We start from the raw sequence: 20,805 nt of genomic DNA, 5'->3' as shown, positions 1-20,805 counted from the left end.
CCGACATACTTCTGGAGCATAGAAACATGAAATAGTGGATGAACACTTAACAGACTAGGCGGCAAGGCAAGCTTGTAAGCCACCTCTCCAATCCTCTAAAACACCTCAAACAACCCGATATACCAAAGGCTAAACTTGCCCTTCTTCCCGAACCTCATAACACCCTTCATGGGTGAAATCTTGAGTAGTACCTTCTCCCCCACTATGTAAATAACATCGCAAACCTTTCGGTCGGCATAACTCTTCTATATAGGCTGCGCTGTGCGAAGCCAATCCTGAATCAATTTAACCTTGTCCAAAGCATCTTGAACTAAGTCAGTACCCAATAGCCTAGCCTCACCCGGCTCAAACTAACCTATTGGAGACCGACACTGTCTCCCATACAAATCCTCATACGGAGCCATCTGAATGTTCGATTGGTAGCTGTTGTTGTAGGCAAACTCCGCAAGAGAAAGAAATTATTCCCATGAACCCCCGAAATCTATGACACAAGCTCATAGCATATCCTCTAATATTTGAATAGTGCACTCGGACTGACCATCTATCTGAGGGTGAAATGTTGTACTCAACTCAACCTGTGTGCCCAACTCTCACTACACTGCTCTCCAAACCTACAATGTAAACTGTATGGCCCGATCTGAAATGATGGACACTGGAACACTGTGAAGACGAATAGTATCACGGATGTAGATCTCATCTAACTGCTCCAAACAAAAAAGTAGTCCTAAATGGAATGAAATGAGCGGACATGGTCAACCGATCCACAATCACCCAAATAGCATCAAACTTTCTCGATGTCCATGGGAGCCCAATTAAAAAATCCATGGCGATACGCACCCATTTCCACTCCGGACTCTCAAGCCTCTGAAGAAATCCGGCCGTTCTCTGATGCTCGTACTTCACCTGATCATAGTTTAGGAACCAAGCTACAAACCCCACTATATCCTTCTTCATCCTCCTCCACCAATAATGTTGCCTCAAGTCCTGATACATCTTTGCGGCACCCGAATAAATGGAATACCATGAACTGTTGGCCTCCTCACGGATCAACTCATGTAGCCCATCTACATTAGGCACACAAATCCAACCTTGAATCCTCAACACTCCATCATCCTTAATAGTAACATCTTTAGCATCATCGTGTTGAACTGTGTCCTTAATGACAAGCAAATGGGGATCATCATACTGGCGCTCTCTGATGCGATCATATAAGGAAGACCGAAAAACCACACAAGCTAGAACCCGACCGGGATCCGAAACATCTAATCTCACAAACTAGTTGGCCAAAGCCTGAACATGTGCTACAAGAGGTCTCTCACTAACAGGAATAAATGCAAGGCTACTCATACTCGCCGCTTTTCTACTCAAGGCATCGGCTACCACATTCGCCTTCCTGGGATGATACAGAATAGTAATATCATAGTCTTTTGTTTGAACAAGTACTGGAGACTCCGATGATACGTAAATACCTCACAAGACACACCATAAAGATAATGCCTCTAAATCTTCAAAGCATGAATGGTGGCTGCCAACTCCAAATTATGAACAGGGTAGTTCTTCTCATGTGGATTCAATTGGCGTGAAGCATAAGCAATCACTCTACCCTCCTACATCAAGACACACCCAAGGTCAATATGAGAAGCATCACAATACACGGTATAAGAGCCTGACACTGAAGGCAAAACTAGAACTGGAGTTGTGGTCAAGGCAATCTTGAGTTTCTGAAAGCTCTCCTGACACTCATCCGACCACCTGAATGGAGCACTTATGGGTCAATCTGGTCAAAGGAGCTGCAATGGATGAGAAATCATTTACAAAGCGATGATAATATCCGGCTAAGCCAAGAAATCTCTGAATCTTAGTAGCTGAAGATGGTCTTGGCCAACTCTGGACCGCCTCTATCTTCTTTGGATCCACCTTAATTCCCTCACTGGACACCACGTGCCCCAAGAACGCCACCGAACAAAGCCAAAACTAACACTTGGAGAACTTGGCATAAAGTTTCACCTCCCTTAACCGTTGTAGTACAATCCTAAAATGCTGGGCATGCTCCTCCCGGCTACGTGAGTACACTAAGATATCATCAATGAATAATATAACAAATGAATTAATATATGACTGAAATACTGTGTTCATCAGATGCATGAATGCTGCTGGGGTGTTGGTCAGCCCAAAAGACATCACAAGGAACTCATAGTAACCATAGCGGGTCCTGAATGCCATCTTTAGAATATCTGAGTCCCGAATCTTCAACGGGTGATACCTAGACCTCAAATCGATTTTAAATAAGACCCCCGCTCCCTGAAGCTGGTCAAATATATCATCAATGCGCAGAAAAAGATACTTGTTCTTGATTGTAACTTTGTTCAACTGCTTATAGTCGATGCACATCCGCATAGTACCATCCTTCTTCTTAACAAACAGAACTGGCGCACCCCAAGGCGACACACTATGCCTAATAAACCCTTATCAAGAAGTTCCTGAAGCTGCTCTTTCAATCCCTTCAACTCTACTGGTGCCATACGATTCAGGGGAATAGAAATGGACTGAGTGTCCGGCACCAAGTCAATACCAAAATCAATATCCCTTTCGGGTGGCATGCATGACAGGTCTATAGGAAACACATCCGAAAACTCTCGTACTACCGGTATAGAATCAATAGTAGGGGTATCGGCACCAACATCCCTTACAAAGGCCAAATATGAAAGACACCCCTTCCCAACCATTCGTTAGGCCTTAAGATAAGAAATCACCTTGCTGGGAACATAATCTAGAGAACCTCTCCACTGGATTCTAAGCAACCGCAACATCGCCAATGTCATAATCTTAGCATGACAATCCAGAATAACATGACATGGAGACAGCCAGTCCATACCCAAAATCACGTTGAAGTCAATCATATTTAGCAATAAGAGATCAACTCTAGTCTCAAATCCCCCAATGGTCACTACACACGACCGATATACACGGGCAACAACAATAGTATCGCCCACTGGCATAGACACATGAACAAGTAAGATAGGATGATACATAGGAATAAGTAGAACAAGGGTTAAATAATGTGGAAGCATCCCTAAGGCACACTGAGACAATACCTGTGATTATTTCATCTGAAGCAACGACATCTGGCTTGGCAGGAATAGCATAGAATCGAGTCTGACCACCACCTGATCGGCCTCCCCCTCTAGGGAGACCTCTAACTGCCTGGCCCCCACCCCGAGCTGGCTAAGCGGGTGGTGTAACTCCTGGTGATGGTGTTATCGGTCAAGAACTCTATTGTAGAATCCCACTCAACAATCTAGGGCAATCCCTCTTGAGATGACTCACTTATCCGCACTCAAAATAATCCTTCCTCTGATGGGGCTATTTCTCCTGATAACCCGAGGAACTGCCTATAGAACCCTGAGTAGAAGAGGCATGGTGAAAACTCTGCGCTGGTAATGCACTAAATTATGACTGACCTAAACGAGCACTGCAAGAAGTGTGGCTAACTGAAGCACTACGATTAGCTGGACGAGCCCTCTGAGTGGGCCTCTAAGGACGACCCCTGCTATGGTGGGGCTGACCCCAGAATAAACACTGCTGAAACCACCCGAACCATGAGGCCTCTTGGCCTCCCTCTCCTTACACTCCTGGCTACGAACAAACTCTAGCCACCGAGCAATATCAACAACCTCATCGAACCTGGCACCTGATACACTCTCACGAGTCATAACAAAATGCAACTGATAGGTGAGGACATCAATGAACCTCCTAATCCTCTCCCTCTCAGTGGGAACCAACCAAACTGTTTGACGAGCCAACTCTGAAAACCTCATCTCATACTTGGTCACATACATGCCCTCCTGACGTAGCTGCTCGAACTGCCTGCGCAGCTCCTCCCTACGGGTCGGTGGCACAAACTTCTCTAATAAGAGAACGAAGAACTTATGCCATGAAAATGGTGCTGCACCGACTGGCCTACTCCTCTCATAGGTCTCCCACCATATGAAAGATGCCCCAGTCAACTGAAAAGTAGTAAATGAGACCCCACTGGTCTCCATAATACCCGCCGTGCGAATAATCCACTGGCAGCTATCCAACAAATCCGGAGCATCCTCTGACTCAGCCCCATTTCATGATGGAGACTCGACCGTCCCAAACCTCTCTAGTCTCTTCTGCTCCTCATCACACATAACGGGACCCACCTGGGCCTGAGAAACTATAACTGACTAGATTGGTACTACCCCAGTGTCTGAAGTCCCTACACCATCTGCTCTAGAGTGCGGGCGACGGGAGTCTAAGTATCTCCCCCAGCTTGAGAAGTGACTGCTCTGGCCGGAACTAAAACCGCCGGGGCAAGGCTAGTGCAACCAATCAATATCTGGGCCAAAGGCTGTGATGTCTCCTATCACGATACTAGAAAAGCCGAAAACTCACACATACCAACACTTTCAATTTAAAAATACACTAAAACATGTTTAAATAAATGAAAATCTCATAAAACTGGATGGAAACACCTCAACTCATACAAAGTTTTTTTCCAAAATCTGGGTGTTACTAAGTACATGAGCATCTATACTGTAACACATTCAAATACACTGTATAAGAAAGTAGAACAGATTAATCAAAAACTAGGAGATATGGGAGGAGAGTCAAGGTCTACGGACGCCAAAGCTGCTGGAAAATGCCTGAATCTGCACACGAGGTGCAAGGTGTAGTGTGATTACAACTAACTTAATAAGTATCGCAAATAACAAGGTAAGGTAAGAGAAGCTTAAGTTATTGAGGATACTAGTTATTTCAGTGTCTGCCTTTTTGGACCAACATAAAACAATATTTAAAACTAACTCATAAGGCTTCGTGGGAAGAATATATGTGTGTGCATGTGCACTATTTCTCAAATACCTTGCTCAAACAGTATTATGGCATATAGATGAAGGAAACAAGTAAATCAGATAAATGATCAAGAAAATACAAGTTCCACACACTACACGGACAACTCACGTGATGCATGGACAACTCACGTGCTAACAATAGAACCTGCACGGATAACTCACGTGCGACACAGACAACTCACATTCAATATTATAAATATATGGATCCGCAAAAATAACTCACGGGCTGCACAGAAAACTCACGTGCCAATAATATCAATACATGGATCTGCACGGACAACTCACGTGACAATAACATAATCTGCCTGGCATAGCCGCAGGCCCCAGCCCAAACATATCATACAGAAGCAATAAAGCAAGCATACAGGTATATGATGAATGAAATAAGATTTTCATGTCCCTAGACTGGTGTAAATGACATGCTAAAGTGTAGTCATGTGCTAAGTGTGTTATCGTATCTCAAACCGGCAATTTCATCAATGAAAAGCATTTATCAAGTTCGTTCAGGGGTTAAACCTGTAAGTAATCTCATCATCGCTCAGTTAGATCACATAAATTATTACAGCATGTGATATATCAAAGCTTAAAATTTAACAGTCATTTCTAGACTTATAAGAGCCCGAGCACAACCCAAACATGAATATATAATCCCGGTGCTCGCACATGGGCTCATTCCCATAAATGTGCTTACATAAAAGCATGTGGCTATCACAACATTTCAGGCAACTGGTGCCTTAACCGAGTTTAAATACGATACTTACCTCAAGCTAACGAATCACTCCGCTAGCAAGCCCTTGCCTCTCGAATCAACATCCGAACACATCGAATCTAGCCCCAAACAATTCGATACAATCAACTAAAGCTATTGGCATTAGTTCCATATGAAAATGCTAAATTCTTAATCAAAGTCAAAAAGTCAACTCAAAAGTCAATCTCCGGGCGCACGTTTCGGAATCCAATAAAAGTTACAAAATTTGAAAACCAATTCAACCACGAGTCCAACCATGCAAAATCTACCAAATTCCGGCACCAAATTTTCACTCAAATCCCCAAATTTAACTCTCCAATCCTTAGCCTAGAACTCCCAAAATTCCACCTTAAAAATACACAATCTAGGTGGGAAATTCAATGGGGAAACAATATTATTGAATAAAAATGATCAAGAGTGACTTACTTCAAAAATCCCTCGAAAATCCTCTCAAAAATTGCCTTAGTATGAGCATGAAATGTCCAAAATGATTAAAATCACGAAACCCTCGAGTTTTAAACACTGCCTAGACCTTTTTGCTTCTACGAATCATTTAACCGCACATGCAGTTCTACTTTTGCGGTCAAAGCTACACATCTGCGGAGTTACACTGGACATCGGCCTTGCACACCTGTGGCCATTAGTCCGCACCTGCAGCCTCGCTTCTGCAAGAAGACTTCTGCTTCTGTGGAATAATTAAGCATAAAATAAGCAGTAAATGGGGGAATGGAGCAACAACACTCAAAACGACCGGTCGGGTCGTTACCTATATTTTATATGATGCATACTTTGCTTATTTAATTCTTTATATTTTGTGTTACAATTGTTATGAATGGTGTTTAATTGCATAGGGGTGCAATAGAAAGGATCAAAATGTGAAATTATATAATCGTGAACAATTAAATATATTATAATTATGAAGTTTTAAACTGTCGTAATATTAAATTAGAAACAAATTATAGTTTTTGGTTGCAAAACTTGCGGCTCAAAACTACCACAATAAAAAATGAAAAGGCCATACTAAGAATTGTAATCTCTTAAAATTTTGATAGCTATAACGGCGGTTTGTAAACGCCATAATTAACATCTTACAAAAGGCCACATTAAACAATGCATATTATGGCGGTTTTGAGCTACTATTATGGCGACTAGGATGAAACCACCGTATACACTTTGTGGTGAAAGGGATTGTGGCGTTTTGAAATTGTCGTTAAATCATATCATGGCAGTTATAAACAGCCGTTATACATAAATAAAACTGCCACAATAACACCTTTTTTTTTGTATTGGATCTCAAAATTTTCATGTTGAAGTAGTTGTTATCCAAGATTATATCCACCATTTGCCACGCTAAGCTTGTGTTCCCTTTAATCATATTGATTAATACCATAGAGTCACATTCAAGGAAGATGTTTTGGAAACCCCGTGAAATACACAACTTCACCCCAGCTATGCTTCCTTTGCCTCCGCCAAATTACTACTGCCCCTTCTCATGTTTATATAAGAGTAGCTTTGTTTGTATACGTGACCATAGGCCTGTCATTTCACTGCTATTCAAATTTTCTTCTCCCCTTTAGTTTTGTTGAGTAAACTCTTCACTTTCCCTTTGTTTTCTTCTTTCTCTATCCTGCCGCCTCCAGACTCCAGCCAGTAGTGAAGCTAAAAATTTTCGCAAGGGTATTCAAACTTGAAAGAAGTGAAAACAATTCCCCGAAAAGAGTGTTCATTATATATTATACAACGCTAAAACCTAATATTTTATCTATATATAGTGTAATTTTTGGTGAAGGATGGTCGGTTGAACACCCTTCGGATAATGTAGCTTCGCCCCTGGCTCTAGCTATGGTGGCACGGATACCAGCCTTAATGTTTGGCAGCTCTCATCCGAAAAGATGGAAATTAATTCATTGCATCCATTTGCATATTGGCTCTTCTACTATTTTACATATACCGATAATGAAATAGACGTGCATAAGAGCATTATATTCCAACAAAAGCATTGGAGATTTCACTCCAAAGTTTAAGATTGTGAATTGCTCATAAACGATGTAACAGGGAGAAAAGAATCATATATTTGCACATTAGAAAACAAATAGTGTATTAGATCCAACACTTTTATATATACACAACATAACATAAGTTAAATACTAAAGTAGTTTAATTGTTTAATCACCTGCATGCAGTCGACCACAACTTTAAACCTTATTTCATTGCAATTAAGCATCTATATCTTGGAGGAAGTTAGAGATGATCTCACCTTTACTTCTGCCTTTTTCATTGTCTTGATCATGTATCTGTCATTATTTGTCATGTCGAGAAGCTTCCACTTTTTCAGGGGAGCTTAGTTCTTTAAGAGGGCCATATATACTCTATTGCATCCACCTTAAATAACATCCTTAAAGCCCTAGACAATATATTGGTCGAAATTGCTTAAACTTTTATATTTTTACATACAAAGTCTCCTAACTCTTAGCGCCAACTTGCTCTGGGTATTCTAGTTCAAAATGCATTAGACATTATGTTGCAGTGTGGCCAGTAAAAATATTTCTTGTTATAATAGTATACAGAAGATGTGATCAGTAGTTCCAATATGCATTGGGAACAAAGAGTATAAAATATATATTACTGAAAGCATAGACTTCTTTTTCCTATTGTCAAGGCAAGAAGATCACCAAGCTATCCACTTGTACTCAATACGTAGAAAAGTTAAAAAAATATTGAGATATAAATGATTATGCATTTTGTATGATATTTCCTATTCCCCATAGGGAGACATAAAATGCCATTAGAATTTTGAAGTTGTGTAAGATAATTGAAACCTCCAGAGAGTTTCATAGAATGATGTAGAATTTGTTAAAGCTCATGGATAAACATATAACACCCCCTATTAACAGTTATATAGTTTGTTAAAGCTCATGGATAACCATATAGTACCCCTATTAACAGTTTATATATATATATATATATATATATATATATATATATATATATGCACACGCAAGTATACGTGGTCGTACAAGTAATAAAGTGATAAATTGAGTGTCGAACCCACAAAGACTTGTGTTAACTACCTACTAATTTCACCAAGATTATTATTCAGTCGATTCAATCAGAGTTCAAAGTGTGATTAAACTAAGCAATAATTCTAACAAGTAACTAATTAATCAAGCAGAAAAATAGTTGTTGTGTATTTAGTAGAGATGAATATTCCAAAGTTGTGATCGATTCACCAATCCTATTGTAATCTAATTAACTCTCCCTTTCATATAATTCACTCATGGTTTCTAATTAAACGAATAATCGCTCTCGTAGTATTCTCCTGAATTACTACTTGCCTATTCTAAATAGATTAACGCATATATTCATATGGAATCAATCTATTAATAACACATTAATATTATGATATTTAATTAGTCATGGTGACTAGGTATATTCCTATCCTAACCACAAATCTGCCCGCCCACTCAGAGTTAAGATCATTCCCTCTTCAGTTCTTCTTTAATCTAGATATAGCTTTCCTAAGTATAACATATATAATAAATAGAACCTAACTGTTGGCCAGACAATTAAGCAATTAATTACAGAATTGAAGAAACAATTATATATTAGCAATTTGTAATCAAGTTTAAGTCAAAATCTAACAACAATATTCATGGCTAAATCACAACCCTATAACTATGGGTTTTAGCCACTCATGATAATATCAAAACAAATTCATAAGTGTTGAAAAATTGATAATACTAAGAAAAGATGAAGAAAACTTTGATATCCTCGCTCCCGGATGTTCCTCATGTGTATTTTTTCCTCAAAGTGGAATCTCCCCTCTCAAAAGAGGCTTAGTCATGCTTTTATACGCGTTGGGTGGGTCTTGGGCCGAAATAACCTTGTCCCAGGCGAACTAGAGAATGTTTCCATCACCAGCGCCCAGGGTAGCGTGGAGCGCTAGCCCTGACGTTAGTCTTTTTAACATTCTGACTTCTGCGCCATAGGTAGCGCCCCACGTTGTCTATGGCGCTACTTTGTGACTTTTTGCCTTTTCTTCCCTTTTTCTCTTTAATTCACGCACATTCGTCCCAAATTGCCTTCGGATGATTCCTACACATAAAAATACCACAAATTAGCACAAATCATTACACATCCGAAATCTACGAGACATGAGTAAAATATGAGGCAATATGCATATATATATATATATATATATATATATATATATATATATATATGTATATGTATATATATATATATATATATATATATATATATATATGTATATATATACTTTAAGCACATTATCCACACCCCACACTTAGACTCTTGCTCGTCCTTGAGCAATGGTACTATCAACTACACTCCAACAACGTACACATCTCAACTAGAGAGGAGCACTTCAATTTTTAATCATACACTCTACTCTTTACTGTGATCGATACCGGCAATCAAGCATGAACATACAAATTTCATATTCTTCCCGTTTTAAACTAACCCATGTATAAACAATTCAATTCAACCAACTCAAACAGCCTATCCATAACCAACCTGCCTAAAGAGCTGACTCGTTACCACTAAGCACTCTCAACTCACGCACTCACCAATCAAGAGAAATTCACGACATCACCAACCCGTCACGAGATCATGAGCCCTCACCAACAATCACAGGAGTGAATATACAATAGTCCACACATTCCAGTATGACTTTCAACATAATTTAAGGACATCACACAATTGGAACAAAAATTGCACTCTCACAAAGAATTCATGTGCATCCCGTCCTCGTACCATAAGCTTGCCTGTAGTGTACACCTCTACTAATCTAAGTCAGCAAAGTCTAGGATCAATTAGGACTTTATAGGTTGTAATGTAGGCTAAGGGACAGGTAGGATAAATTTAGGAGTAGTGACTGACCCTCCTAAGCACTTTAATACACTACACTAAAAAATCGAGCACATTTTCTTCTCAACCAATTCACTTACCACAACCATATATAACATAGCCTTTTTTTCTCAATTAAGCATTTCTATATTCCTACTAGCACGAATTATTAAGATTAGGAGATGTGTGTTTTTCTACATTTTTTGAATTATTTTTTCCTTTTCTTGCAATTTTTTTTTCTTTTTTTTTTCTACACACACGCCATACATTAAGGTTCATCAGCTAGTGAACGTTTTTCACAACTTTAGTGCATCTTAAGGGACATTCCATGGTTCCACGCAAAAGCTACTTTCCAATCTCTCACCTTACTTATTTTAGCGACTATGTTTCTTCGGAGGTAAAGGTTCAACAATTTCAAATTCAAAATACAATAGGCGTACGGCTTGTAATGTGGGAACCAAGGAAAAGGTCAATAGGCTCAAAGGGGCTAGAAATGGAAATAATTTATTTTAAGTGACAAGAACATCTATTATCAAGCAAAGAACTGCCCACCTCATCTCGTAGACTAGCACAACTTAATGCTTTTGCTTCGATTAACACACGGGAAAAGTTCTATACTACACATGATAACACATAATAACACAAATCCCTGCACACACATTGCACATGACTCAATCAAGACGGTTCTGTTCAACTCTCAAGTCAAGCAAGCACATATAATTGAGAAATTTTAAGCAATATCGCACTAGGTGACATACAAGTCAAACAACTGAGAAAAGGCATCACAGAGTAGGCTAATTATTTGACTCAGGCATCACAATTAAAATCAAATGTATGGGAAGAAAGTGCGCATGCTATCGCCTAATGTGCCAGCACCGAATATGTCAGTAGTTACCTCTACGCAACTAAGTTTTCTTCCTATCATATTCCTAAAAAAATGAAGTACCCAGTTCGAGATACACCATTGGAAAAGAACCGGGACCAAAATAAAAGGCAAGGGATACTACCTAACTATCCTAAAAAAAGATCTTTTTGGTATTTTTAATCGGACTTTAATCCCTCAATAAAATTATCCAAAATATCCATCATCGGGAAAAGTCCGAGCTTTTTCAGATTTTTTTTTCTATTTTCGTATTTAATTTATTTTAAAACTAGACTGTGTCTACTACGGGTTCCTAAAAGAAAAACTAATAAAATAAAAAAAATAGATTTATTCAATTTATACCACATAAAGTAGTTCCCCCACCCCACACTTAACATGTGCATAGTCCCCGAAGCATGTAAGAATTTAAAGCAAAGTAAGGTGGAAAGAAGAGCTCCCTGCTAGTCGGATTCCACCTCCTCAGAATACCCACCAGCAGCAGCTCCGGGCTCATCATCATCATCCGCTCCCAGGGGCACCAAAGCCATGGGCCCCATGATGTTAGCATCAAGATCATCCTTAGTGTCGGAGCCTTCGTGGGTGTTCTCATCCTCTCATGGAGGAATTGGACAGATCATTACATAGATGCATACGCTCCTCGTCCGACACGCCCAACCTGCTCATGATCACATTTAGGGGGATATAGAGATACATGTTGAAGTTCCTGTCCCTCTCATTCCGTGTCGCATGGCATAGCTTAGACGTAGACACAAACAACGATGTGATGTCCATCAACCTCTTAGGAGCCTCCTTAACCTCATCATAACCGCGGTATTCAGGTACCTCCCGGGACAACATGTACTGCGTTAGCAAGTTGCCAAAGAAGAATCTCTTGATTTTCCTCCCAGATCGTGTGCAATCCATCTCCCCTAACATGATCTCTCCCACATTGATGGGTCACCCAGTAATCAGAAAAATATCAAACACTCGAGCTCTAGTGCACTTGTTATTGTGCTCAACCAGCATTAGTCTGCCCTGCATGAAATTCTGCCACACCTTGGCATTCTTGTTGAAGTCGAAGTGTATCATCACAAGATGGGAATCACCCTTTTTTCTTGTTCACTTTGCATTCAAATCGATGCCACATAGAGTGTGACGTATAACTTGATAGTTTGGGCATTTGACAAACGTTTGCAGCCTTCATGGGTTAGGGCTATCAAATCCCAAAAATTCGCATAAGGAGCGCCTATCTATTGGCACCTCCTTTCTGCGGACCCGTGACGTGAAAAAGTTCCCATTCCAATTTTCATAAAGATCTCACACCATACTCAAATTTGCATGGCCTGTTCACTCTATGAACTTATCCATCTTCAATTCTTTTAACCGGGCAAGCATGTTCACTCTAGAGTTTTCACATTAATTTTCATTTCAGAGACATATCGCCCATATGGCACAAAGTTATTATGCCATTGTATGGCATCCTCACGAACTAGATCCAAATGAGGCCTTGGTCCCGATGGTGCCTTCTTCGATCCGTCGGCAACCTGTTTCCCTTTAGCTTGTCGAGATGACATTTCCCCTTGCTTGCGCTTTTTAGGAGCGAGAACAGTGGTTGAGGACTTCCCCACTCCTTTACCCTTGTTCGCACTATCACGATCCATATCAACCTACAACACAAATAATCATGAATGTGAGAATGAATAAGGAAATCCGTCGAAGATTATCATGAGAGTCAAAGATGACCCCATACTTAAAATCGAAGGCTCTATGTAATATACCCACAATATTGGTTGAAAATGCACAAGTGTTGCACCACAAGGCGATGGGTACCCCATGCCGCACAATTATAATGCACTAACTATGCAACACAAATCAAACAGTCGATCATGGCGTGGCATACATAGTACAAGATACATGGTGTGGGTGGCATGGTTATAACATGTGAACATTAAAGATAAGATTTGGGTTAGGTAAAACCACCCCCAACACCCCATAATTAGCCTGATATCACATACAACTACACTCAACTACTCAAACTTTACCGGTGCCCAATTGACTCTTTCAAGCATTTTATCAAACACATGGTGGGCATTAAGTGTGTTCAACTCAATTCAACGATGGTGGAAGATGGTGGCCCTCCCAAATTTTATGAAGTATAGGGAATTGAAGTTTACTACACCGTATACAACACAACAACCAAGTTGTAGCAACTAATTTTGTTCCACAATCGGGCCACCCACCATAGAACAAGTTCTAAGAAGCAACTTATGGGGGAATTTGGAGATGGGAGTTTGGGATGGGAGATGGGCACTATAATCTACAAAATAAAAGAAAAAGGGAGAAGGGAAACATACCTGGGAGATTTGTAGATGAATGCAAGAGGAGAAGAAAAAAAACTATAAGAATTGAGAGAGGGACGGAGATAGAGACGGGGGCAGAGAGGAGGGAAGAGTAGAAGGGAGAAAGAGAGAAGGGTTCGGGGGGGTTAGAGTTATTTTAATTACGAGGGATTTGGGTATGGGTCAAGGGTTGTAATATGAGGGTAGATAGGTATGTGGGTCGGGTTTTAGGGGTAGTTGTTTTAAATACAATAACAACAACAATAACATACCCGGTATTATCTCATACTGTGGGGGAGTTGTTTTAAATAATAAACAAAAGAGAGAAAATTTTTTTCTACCTGACCCTCCAGCCCAGTGCGTTGTGCTAGGCCTAGCGCTGGGGGAAGAAATATTTCTGTTTTCTACGCCACAGGTAGCGTTGGGTGCTGGCCTAGGCGCTGGTATGGGAACTATTTTTCCTTTTTCTTTGAATGAAATCCTCGATCCCTCCGAGCACTTTATATATCCAATTTAGATACCCTACACTATTCTACCTATGATTTATATGCCTACAAAGAAAACAAAAAATTCTAGTCTACTCTAACTAAAAAAAAAATTAAAAAGCTAAGCTATGAAAGCAATAAAAATTGGGTTGCCTCCCAACAAGCGCCTGATTTAACATCGCGGCACGACGCAGGGCCTTGCTTACTCATCAGCGAGTATTACTTTGGACTCAATAGTGCTTGACTCTTTGCCCATTCCCTAAAAAAAATTCTTTCACCATTTAAAGCACGCAACTCATTTCACCATAAAGAGTTACTCTCACCACCTCAAATGGACCTGACCACCTCCATTTTAACTTTCCAGGAAACAACTTAAGCCTAAAATTGAACAATAGTACCTTTTGGCCCGGTTTAAAGTGATGTGGCTTGATTCGTTTGTCATGACACCTTTTTGTTTTCTCCTTGCAAAGCTTAGCATTTTCGTATGAGTGCATCTTCAACCCATCTAACTCATTCAACTGCAAGAGCCTCTTCTCGCCCGCTACTTCAAAGTCCATATTCAACTTTTTAATTGCCTAATACGCCTTGTGTTCAAGTTCAACCGGCAAGTGACATGCATTCCCATAAACAAGCTTATACGGGGATGCCCCACTCGGTGTTTTGTATGCAGTTATATATGCCCACAAGGCATCATCTAACTTTGCAGCACAATCTTTCCTATTCAAACTCGCTCCCTTCTCTAATATCTGCTTTATTTCTCTGTTGGGCACCTCATCTTGTCCACTTATTTGCGGGTGATATGCCGTGGCAAATCTGTGGCGGACCCCTTATTTGTTAGAAGGTTACTCAACAACCGATTGCAGAAATGTGTCCTTTCATCACCAATCAAGGCACGTGGAGTCCCAAACCACGAGAATATGTTTTTCTTCACAAAAGAAGCTACCACCTTGACATCTTTGATTGGAAATGCGATAGCCTCTACCCATTTTGACACGTAGTCAACCGCTAGCAAGATATATTTGTTTTCTCGAGACAATGGAAACGGTCCCATGAAGTCTATCCCCCACACATAAAAAATCTCCACCTCCAGGATATTATTCCAAGGCATCTCATGCCTCCTTGTAATTGTTCCTATTCTCTAACACTGGTCATACTTCTTAACAAACGCATGGGCATCCTTGAACAATGTTGGCCAAAAAAACCCAGACTGTAAAACATTTGCAGCTATCCAATAGTGTCCATGATAACCTCCATAAGGCGAGGCATAATAATCATACAACACTAATTCCACCTCCTTTTCAAGAATGCATCTCCTCATCAACTGATCAGCACACTGTCTGTATAAGAATGGCTCATCCCAGTAGTAGAAGTTCACATTATGTAGAAACCTCTTTCTAGCTTCAGATTCAATTTTGGGAGGAAGTACCCCACTCATAATATAATTCACATAATCCGCGTACTATGGGGGAGGGTCTTGGGTGATAGCAAAAAGTTGCTCATTATGAAATACCTCCTTAATTTGTCTACCTTCCTCCACGTGCTCATGATTTCTAGCCTTGATAGATGGTCGGGTACTTATTTTTTTGTGCCCTTCCGATCTCGTATTTCTACATCAAATTCCAGCAATAACAAAACCCAGCACGTCAATCTAGCCTTGGATTCCTTTTATTGTAAATAGATACCTTATTGCTGCATGGTTGGAATTGACTACAACTTTTGTTCCCACCAAGTATGCTGGAAATTTCTCAAAGGCCCACACAACGGCCAACAACTCCTTTTCAGTGGTGGTGTAATTCAGCTATGTATCATCAAGAGTCTTACTCGCATAGTATGTGGATTAAAATATTTTGTCTTTCCTCTGGCCAAGCACTGCCCAATAGCATGGTCACTTGCATCGCACATAAGTTCAAATGGTAAGGACCAATCAGGTGCCACAATAATGGAGGAAGTCACGAACTTCATTTTGAGCTCCTCAAATGCCTTCAGGCAGGCTTCATCAAAATTAAAGATTACATCCTTTTCAAGTAACCTGCACAAAAGAGTAGAAATGTTTGAAAAATCTATAATAAAGCGTGTATAGAACCTCGCGTGTCCCAAGAAACTCTGGACACCCTTCACATAAATGGGTGGAGGTAATGTTTAAACCGCCTCCACCTTCGCCTTATCAACTTCAATGCCACTCCTTGACACTCTATGGTTCAACACGATTCCTTGTTGTACCATAAAATGGCACTTTTCCAATTTAGCACTTAAATTGTTTCTTCACAACGGGCCAACACCTTGCCCAAATTCTTCAAACAGTCATCATAAGAGGACCCAAAGACTAAAAAATCATCCATGAAGACTTCTACGAATTGCTCCACCATAGTAGTAAAAATGGCCATCATACATCTCTGGAAAGTGGCCGGTGCATTACAAGGACCAAATGGCATTCGCTTGAAAGAAAAAGTATCATAAGGACATGTAAAAGTGGTCTTCTCCTGATCCTCTGGGAAAATGACAATCTAGTTGTACCCCAAATAACCATCAAAGAAGTCTAATATTCATGCCCCGCCAATCTGCCCAACATCTGGTCAATGAGTGTAAGTAAAAAATGGTCCTTGCGGGTTGCTTTGTTGAGCCTTCTATAGTCAATGTAAACACTCCACCGCATCACAGTGCGAGTAGGAATTAGCTCATTTTTCTCATTCTCTACAACAGTCATCCCCCCTTTTTAAGCACACAATGCACTAGGATCACCCAGTTGCTATCAGAAATAGGGAAGATGATACCTGCCTCAAGCTACTTAATTACTTTCTTCTTCAAGACATCTTTCATAATCGGATTTAATCTTCTTTGTTTCTCAACACAAGGGAAGTGTCCATCTTCTAGAAAGATTTTATGCATACAAAATGATGGATTAATTCCTTTTATATCAGCAATTGTCCACCCAATAGCTTTTATATGCTCACGAAGCACTCTGAGCAGCTTTTCTTCTTGCACATTAGTTAAGCTGGATGAGATAATCACTGGCAATGTTTCAGAGTTCCTCAAGTAATCATAGCACATGTGCACTGGAAGAGGTTGAGCTCTAGCTTTAGAGCTTCATCAATAAATGGTTTAGGAGGGGTCAGAGTAACAGGTTTGTCCAACTCCTCAAATCTATCAAGCCCATGGACATATTTGCAAGACATGTTAAGTACTTGCTCAATTTCTTCTATCATCTTATCTTCACTTTCTTCTTCATCCCCCATCAAGGCTCGTTCAAGAGGATCTATGGGGCTTATATAATCACCAATGAAGCCACATCACTTTCCACCACATAAATCATGGATAGCTCTTCATAGTGGGCTGGCAGTCTGAGTGCTTTATACAGATTGAATACCTCCACTCGATCACCCACTCTCATTGTCATGTTTCCTTCACATACATCGATAATAGCTCAACCCATGTGTAAGAATGGATGCCCTAAAATAAATGGGAATTCATGATCATGCTCATAGTTCAAGATAATAAAATCAACATGGAATATGAAAGAACCCACTCGAACTAACACATCTTCAATCCAGTACTCCTTCAGGATAAGTAAGGGAGCGATCAACCAACTGTAAAATCACTGTGGTTGGGCGCGGCTCACCAAATCGCAACTGTCTGAACACAGATAGCGACATCAAATTGATTCTCTCCACAAGATCACACAAAGCTCGCTCGACTGCATGCTTACCAATAGAGATTTGGATAGTGAAACTACCTGGATCCTTCAATTTTTGAGGTAGATTGCTTTGAATTCTTGAGGTACATTCTTCAGTAAGTGCCACAGACTCAAAATCTGCCAACCTCCTCTTATTTGCCACTATGTCCCTGATGTATTTGGCATGTTTAAGCACTTCTTGCAAGATGTCTGTCAATAAAATATTGTTTTGCACCTGCTTCAAAATATCAAGAAACGTTTTATAAGTAGCATTATCCTTCACTTTCTGCAATCTCTGAGGGAATGGGGGTGGTGGCCATACAACTAATGGTAGGGGTTTCGTTTCTACCGCCTCTTCAACTGGCTTCTCTAACTCTTTTTTCTTTTCTGATTCTGCTTCTATGGAGCCCGATTTCTCACTAAAGGTCATTTTTTTTATCTTTTTCTACGGGACTTCTTCTAACTGTCTCATATTCCTTAATGACACGTCATTGATAGATATCTTAGGATTAGCCTCGGTGTTTCTTGGAAGAGCTCCAACTGGTCGAGTATTTTGGGAACTGACAAGTTGCCCTATTTGTCACTCCAAATTTCTCATCGCTAATGCTCGGGCCTACTGGTCAGCCATCAATTTCTTTAGCATCTCCTTAATGTGACTCATCGTGTTTGTAGGTTGTTCAGCCTGTGGTGGTCTATATTGCTATTGAGGAGCTTGTGGCATGTACTGATTCCGAGCATCTTGGTTTCCACCCCAAGAGAAGTTTGGGTGGTTCCTCCAGTGTTCCCATACTTGTTTGTCTGGCCCCTATTTGCATTACCCACGAAACAAATAGACTCTGGATTAGTTGGGCATAAGTCGCTCGTGTTACCCTCTCCACATACTTCACAAAATATTTGCATCTGTTGCACTGGTTGAGCTTGTTGCTTGTTAATAACCAAGGTCATTTTATTCACTTGGTTGGCCAATGTGGCAACCTGTACTAAAAATGCAGAAACAACGTCTAACTCGAGGACCCCTACGGATTTTTGAACTATGTGTCTACCCATCTCTCCTTGCAAATCAAGATTTCTTTTGGAGAATTTGTTCAATAATGCATATATCTTATCGAAGCTTTTCTCCAACACTTGACCTCCCACTGCAGCGTCCACCACAATTTTTGTCTCTGGATGGAGCCCTTCTATGAAAGTGTGAGCTAACACTTCATTTTTCTTGTTGTGATGAGGACAGTCTTTCAGCAGCCCCTTGAACCTTTCCCAATATGAATATAAAGAATCCCCCGATTTCTATTTAAAGGCGACTATCTCACTTCTGATCTTTGCAGTTTTCCTGAAGGAAAGAACAGTGTCAAAAACTTTCCTCGCCAGATCATTCCAGGATATAATAGAATTAGTTGGTTCAGCCTTCAACCACTGCTTTACTTAGCCCAACAGAGAAAACAGGAATAATTTGAGCCTCACATAGTCTGGAGTGACTCCGTTAGTGATATAATTATCACTAATCTCAAAGAAGTTCAAGATGTGTTGTTGTGGATCCTCGTGTGGAAGACCCATAAACTGCCCATTCGCACGTAGTAGCTGGATCATGCTCTACTTCAGATCAAAGTACCCAGTGATTTTGGGCTTCACAATGCTTGAGGTGACATTAGCAATGTTGGGTATCACATGTTGCTCCTCTGCCATGTTCACCGGTAGTTGAACAAGTGCCTGAATATGTTCTGCATCCCTTGCTTCCCTCAACCTCCTGTGAAATATTCTCTCAGGTTCGGGGTCAAAGCCTTGAAGTCTATCCTGGCTTATGACCCTTCGCATTCAATCAAAGTTCCTAAGACCAGAGCAACCAATAAGAAACATTAGAATTGACGAAATAAACAACTAAAGTAAAAACTAGAAAGTAGTCAATATTCAAGTCCCCAACAATGGCGCCAAAAACTTAATGCTCCCAAACACACACGCAAGTATACGTGGTCGTACAAGTAATAAAGTGATAAATCGAGTGTCGAACCCACAGAGACTTGTGTTAACTACCGACCAGTTTCACCAAGATTATAATTCAGTTGAGTCAATCTGAGTTCAAAAGTATAATTATACTAAGAAATAATTCTAACAAGTAACTAATTAATCAAGAAGCAAAATAGTTGTTGTGTATTCAGTAGAGACGAATATTCTAGGGTTGTGATCGATTCACCAATCCTATTGTGTTTTAATTAACTCTCCCTTTTATCCAATTCACTAATGGTTGCTAATTAATAGAATAATTGCTCTCGTAGTATTCTCCAGAATTACTACTCGGCTATGCAAAATAGATTAACGCATATATTCCTATGGAATCAATCTATTAAGAACGCATTAAGATTACGATATTTAATTAAGTATGGTGACTAGGTATATTTTTATCCTAACCATTAAGCTTAGTCTTGCATTTATACGCGTCGGGGGAGGGGGTCTTGGGCCGAAATAACCTTATCTCGAACTAACTAGGAAAATTTTCCTGTCACTAGCGCCCAGGGTAGCGTGAGGCACTGGACTTTTTAAACTTCATATCAATATATATATATATGAGAGAGAGAGAGAGAGAGAGAGAGAGAGAGAGAGAGAGAGAGAGAGAGACGAACCACAGTATCAACGAAGGCAACGTTGGCGGATGTTCAAGCATTAAACCACCAGCAACTTTAAGTATTATTCCCTCCTCAAAGTATTTTCAGTTGCTATATATATATATATATATATATTCTCATAATCCTTTCACTTGATATAAATAAGAAACAATATACATGTACTTAGGGGCATAAATTTTATGAAAAATAAATTTTCATAAAAAGAACCAAAAAATGTGTGATTGATTTTTATATAGAGCGTTCTCAGTGCCCAGAGAGGTTTAAAATTAGTTTGAGTAATAAATTCAGCCCATAAAATGTAAGGGCAAAACAAAAATAGAAATTCAGACAAATTACTTGA

At 40.0% G+C, this 20,805-nt stretch overlaps 2 protein-coding genes across 2 annotated transcripts; both read right to left on the bottom strand.

Moving 5' to 3' along the window:
* Positions 1-611: 611 nt before the first annotated feature.
* Positions 612-4,043, bottom strand: LOC138908422 (uncharacterized). Its single transcript, XM_070199087.1, has 4 exons — positions 3,567-4,043; positions 1,534-1,607; positions 838-1,195; positions 612-701 (listed from the first exon to the last, which is right to left on the bottom strand). Exons 1-4 carry the CDS (start codon positions 4,041-4,043, stop codon positions 612-614), a joined length of 999 nt encoding a protein of 332 aa, XP_070055188.1.
* A 13,676-nt stretch (positions 4,044-17,719) lies between these two features.
* On the bottom strand, positions 17,720-18,280 carry LOC104087661 (uncharacterized). Its single transcript, XM_009592200.1, has one exon. The coding sequence runs from the start codon at positions 18,278-18,280 to the stop codon at positions 17,720-17,722; it is 561 nt and encodes a 186-aa protein (XP_009590495.1).
* Between the last annotated feature and the right edge of the window lie 2,525 nt (positions 18,281-20,805).

This window comes from Nicotiana tomentosiformis, chromosome 3, assembly GCF_000390325.3.
Source record: "Nicotiana tomentosiformis chromosome 3, ASM39032v3, whole genome shotgun sequence".
NCBI lineage: Eukaryota > Viridiplantae > Streptophyta > Magnoliopsida > Solanales > Solanaceae > Nicotiana > Nicotiana tomentosiformis.
The sequence above is the reverse complement of the archived record's forward strand: the minus strand, read 5'-3'. Positions and strand labels throughout refer to the sequence as shown.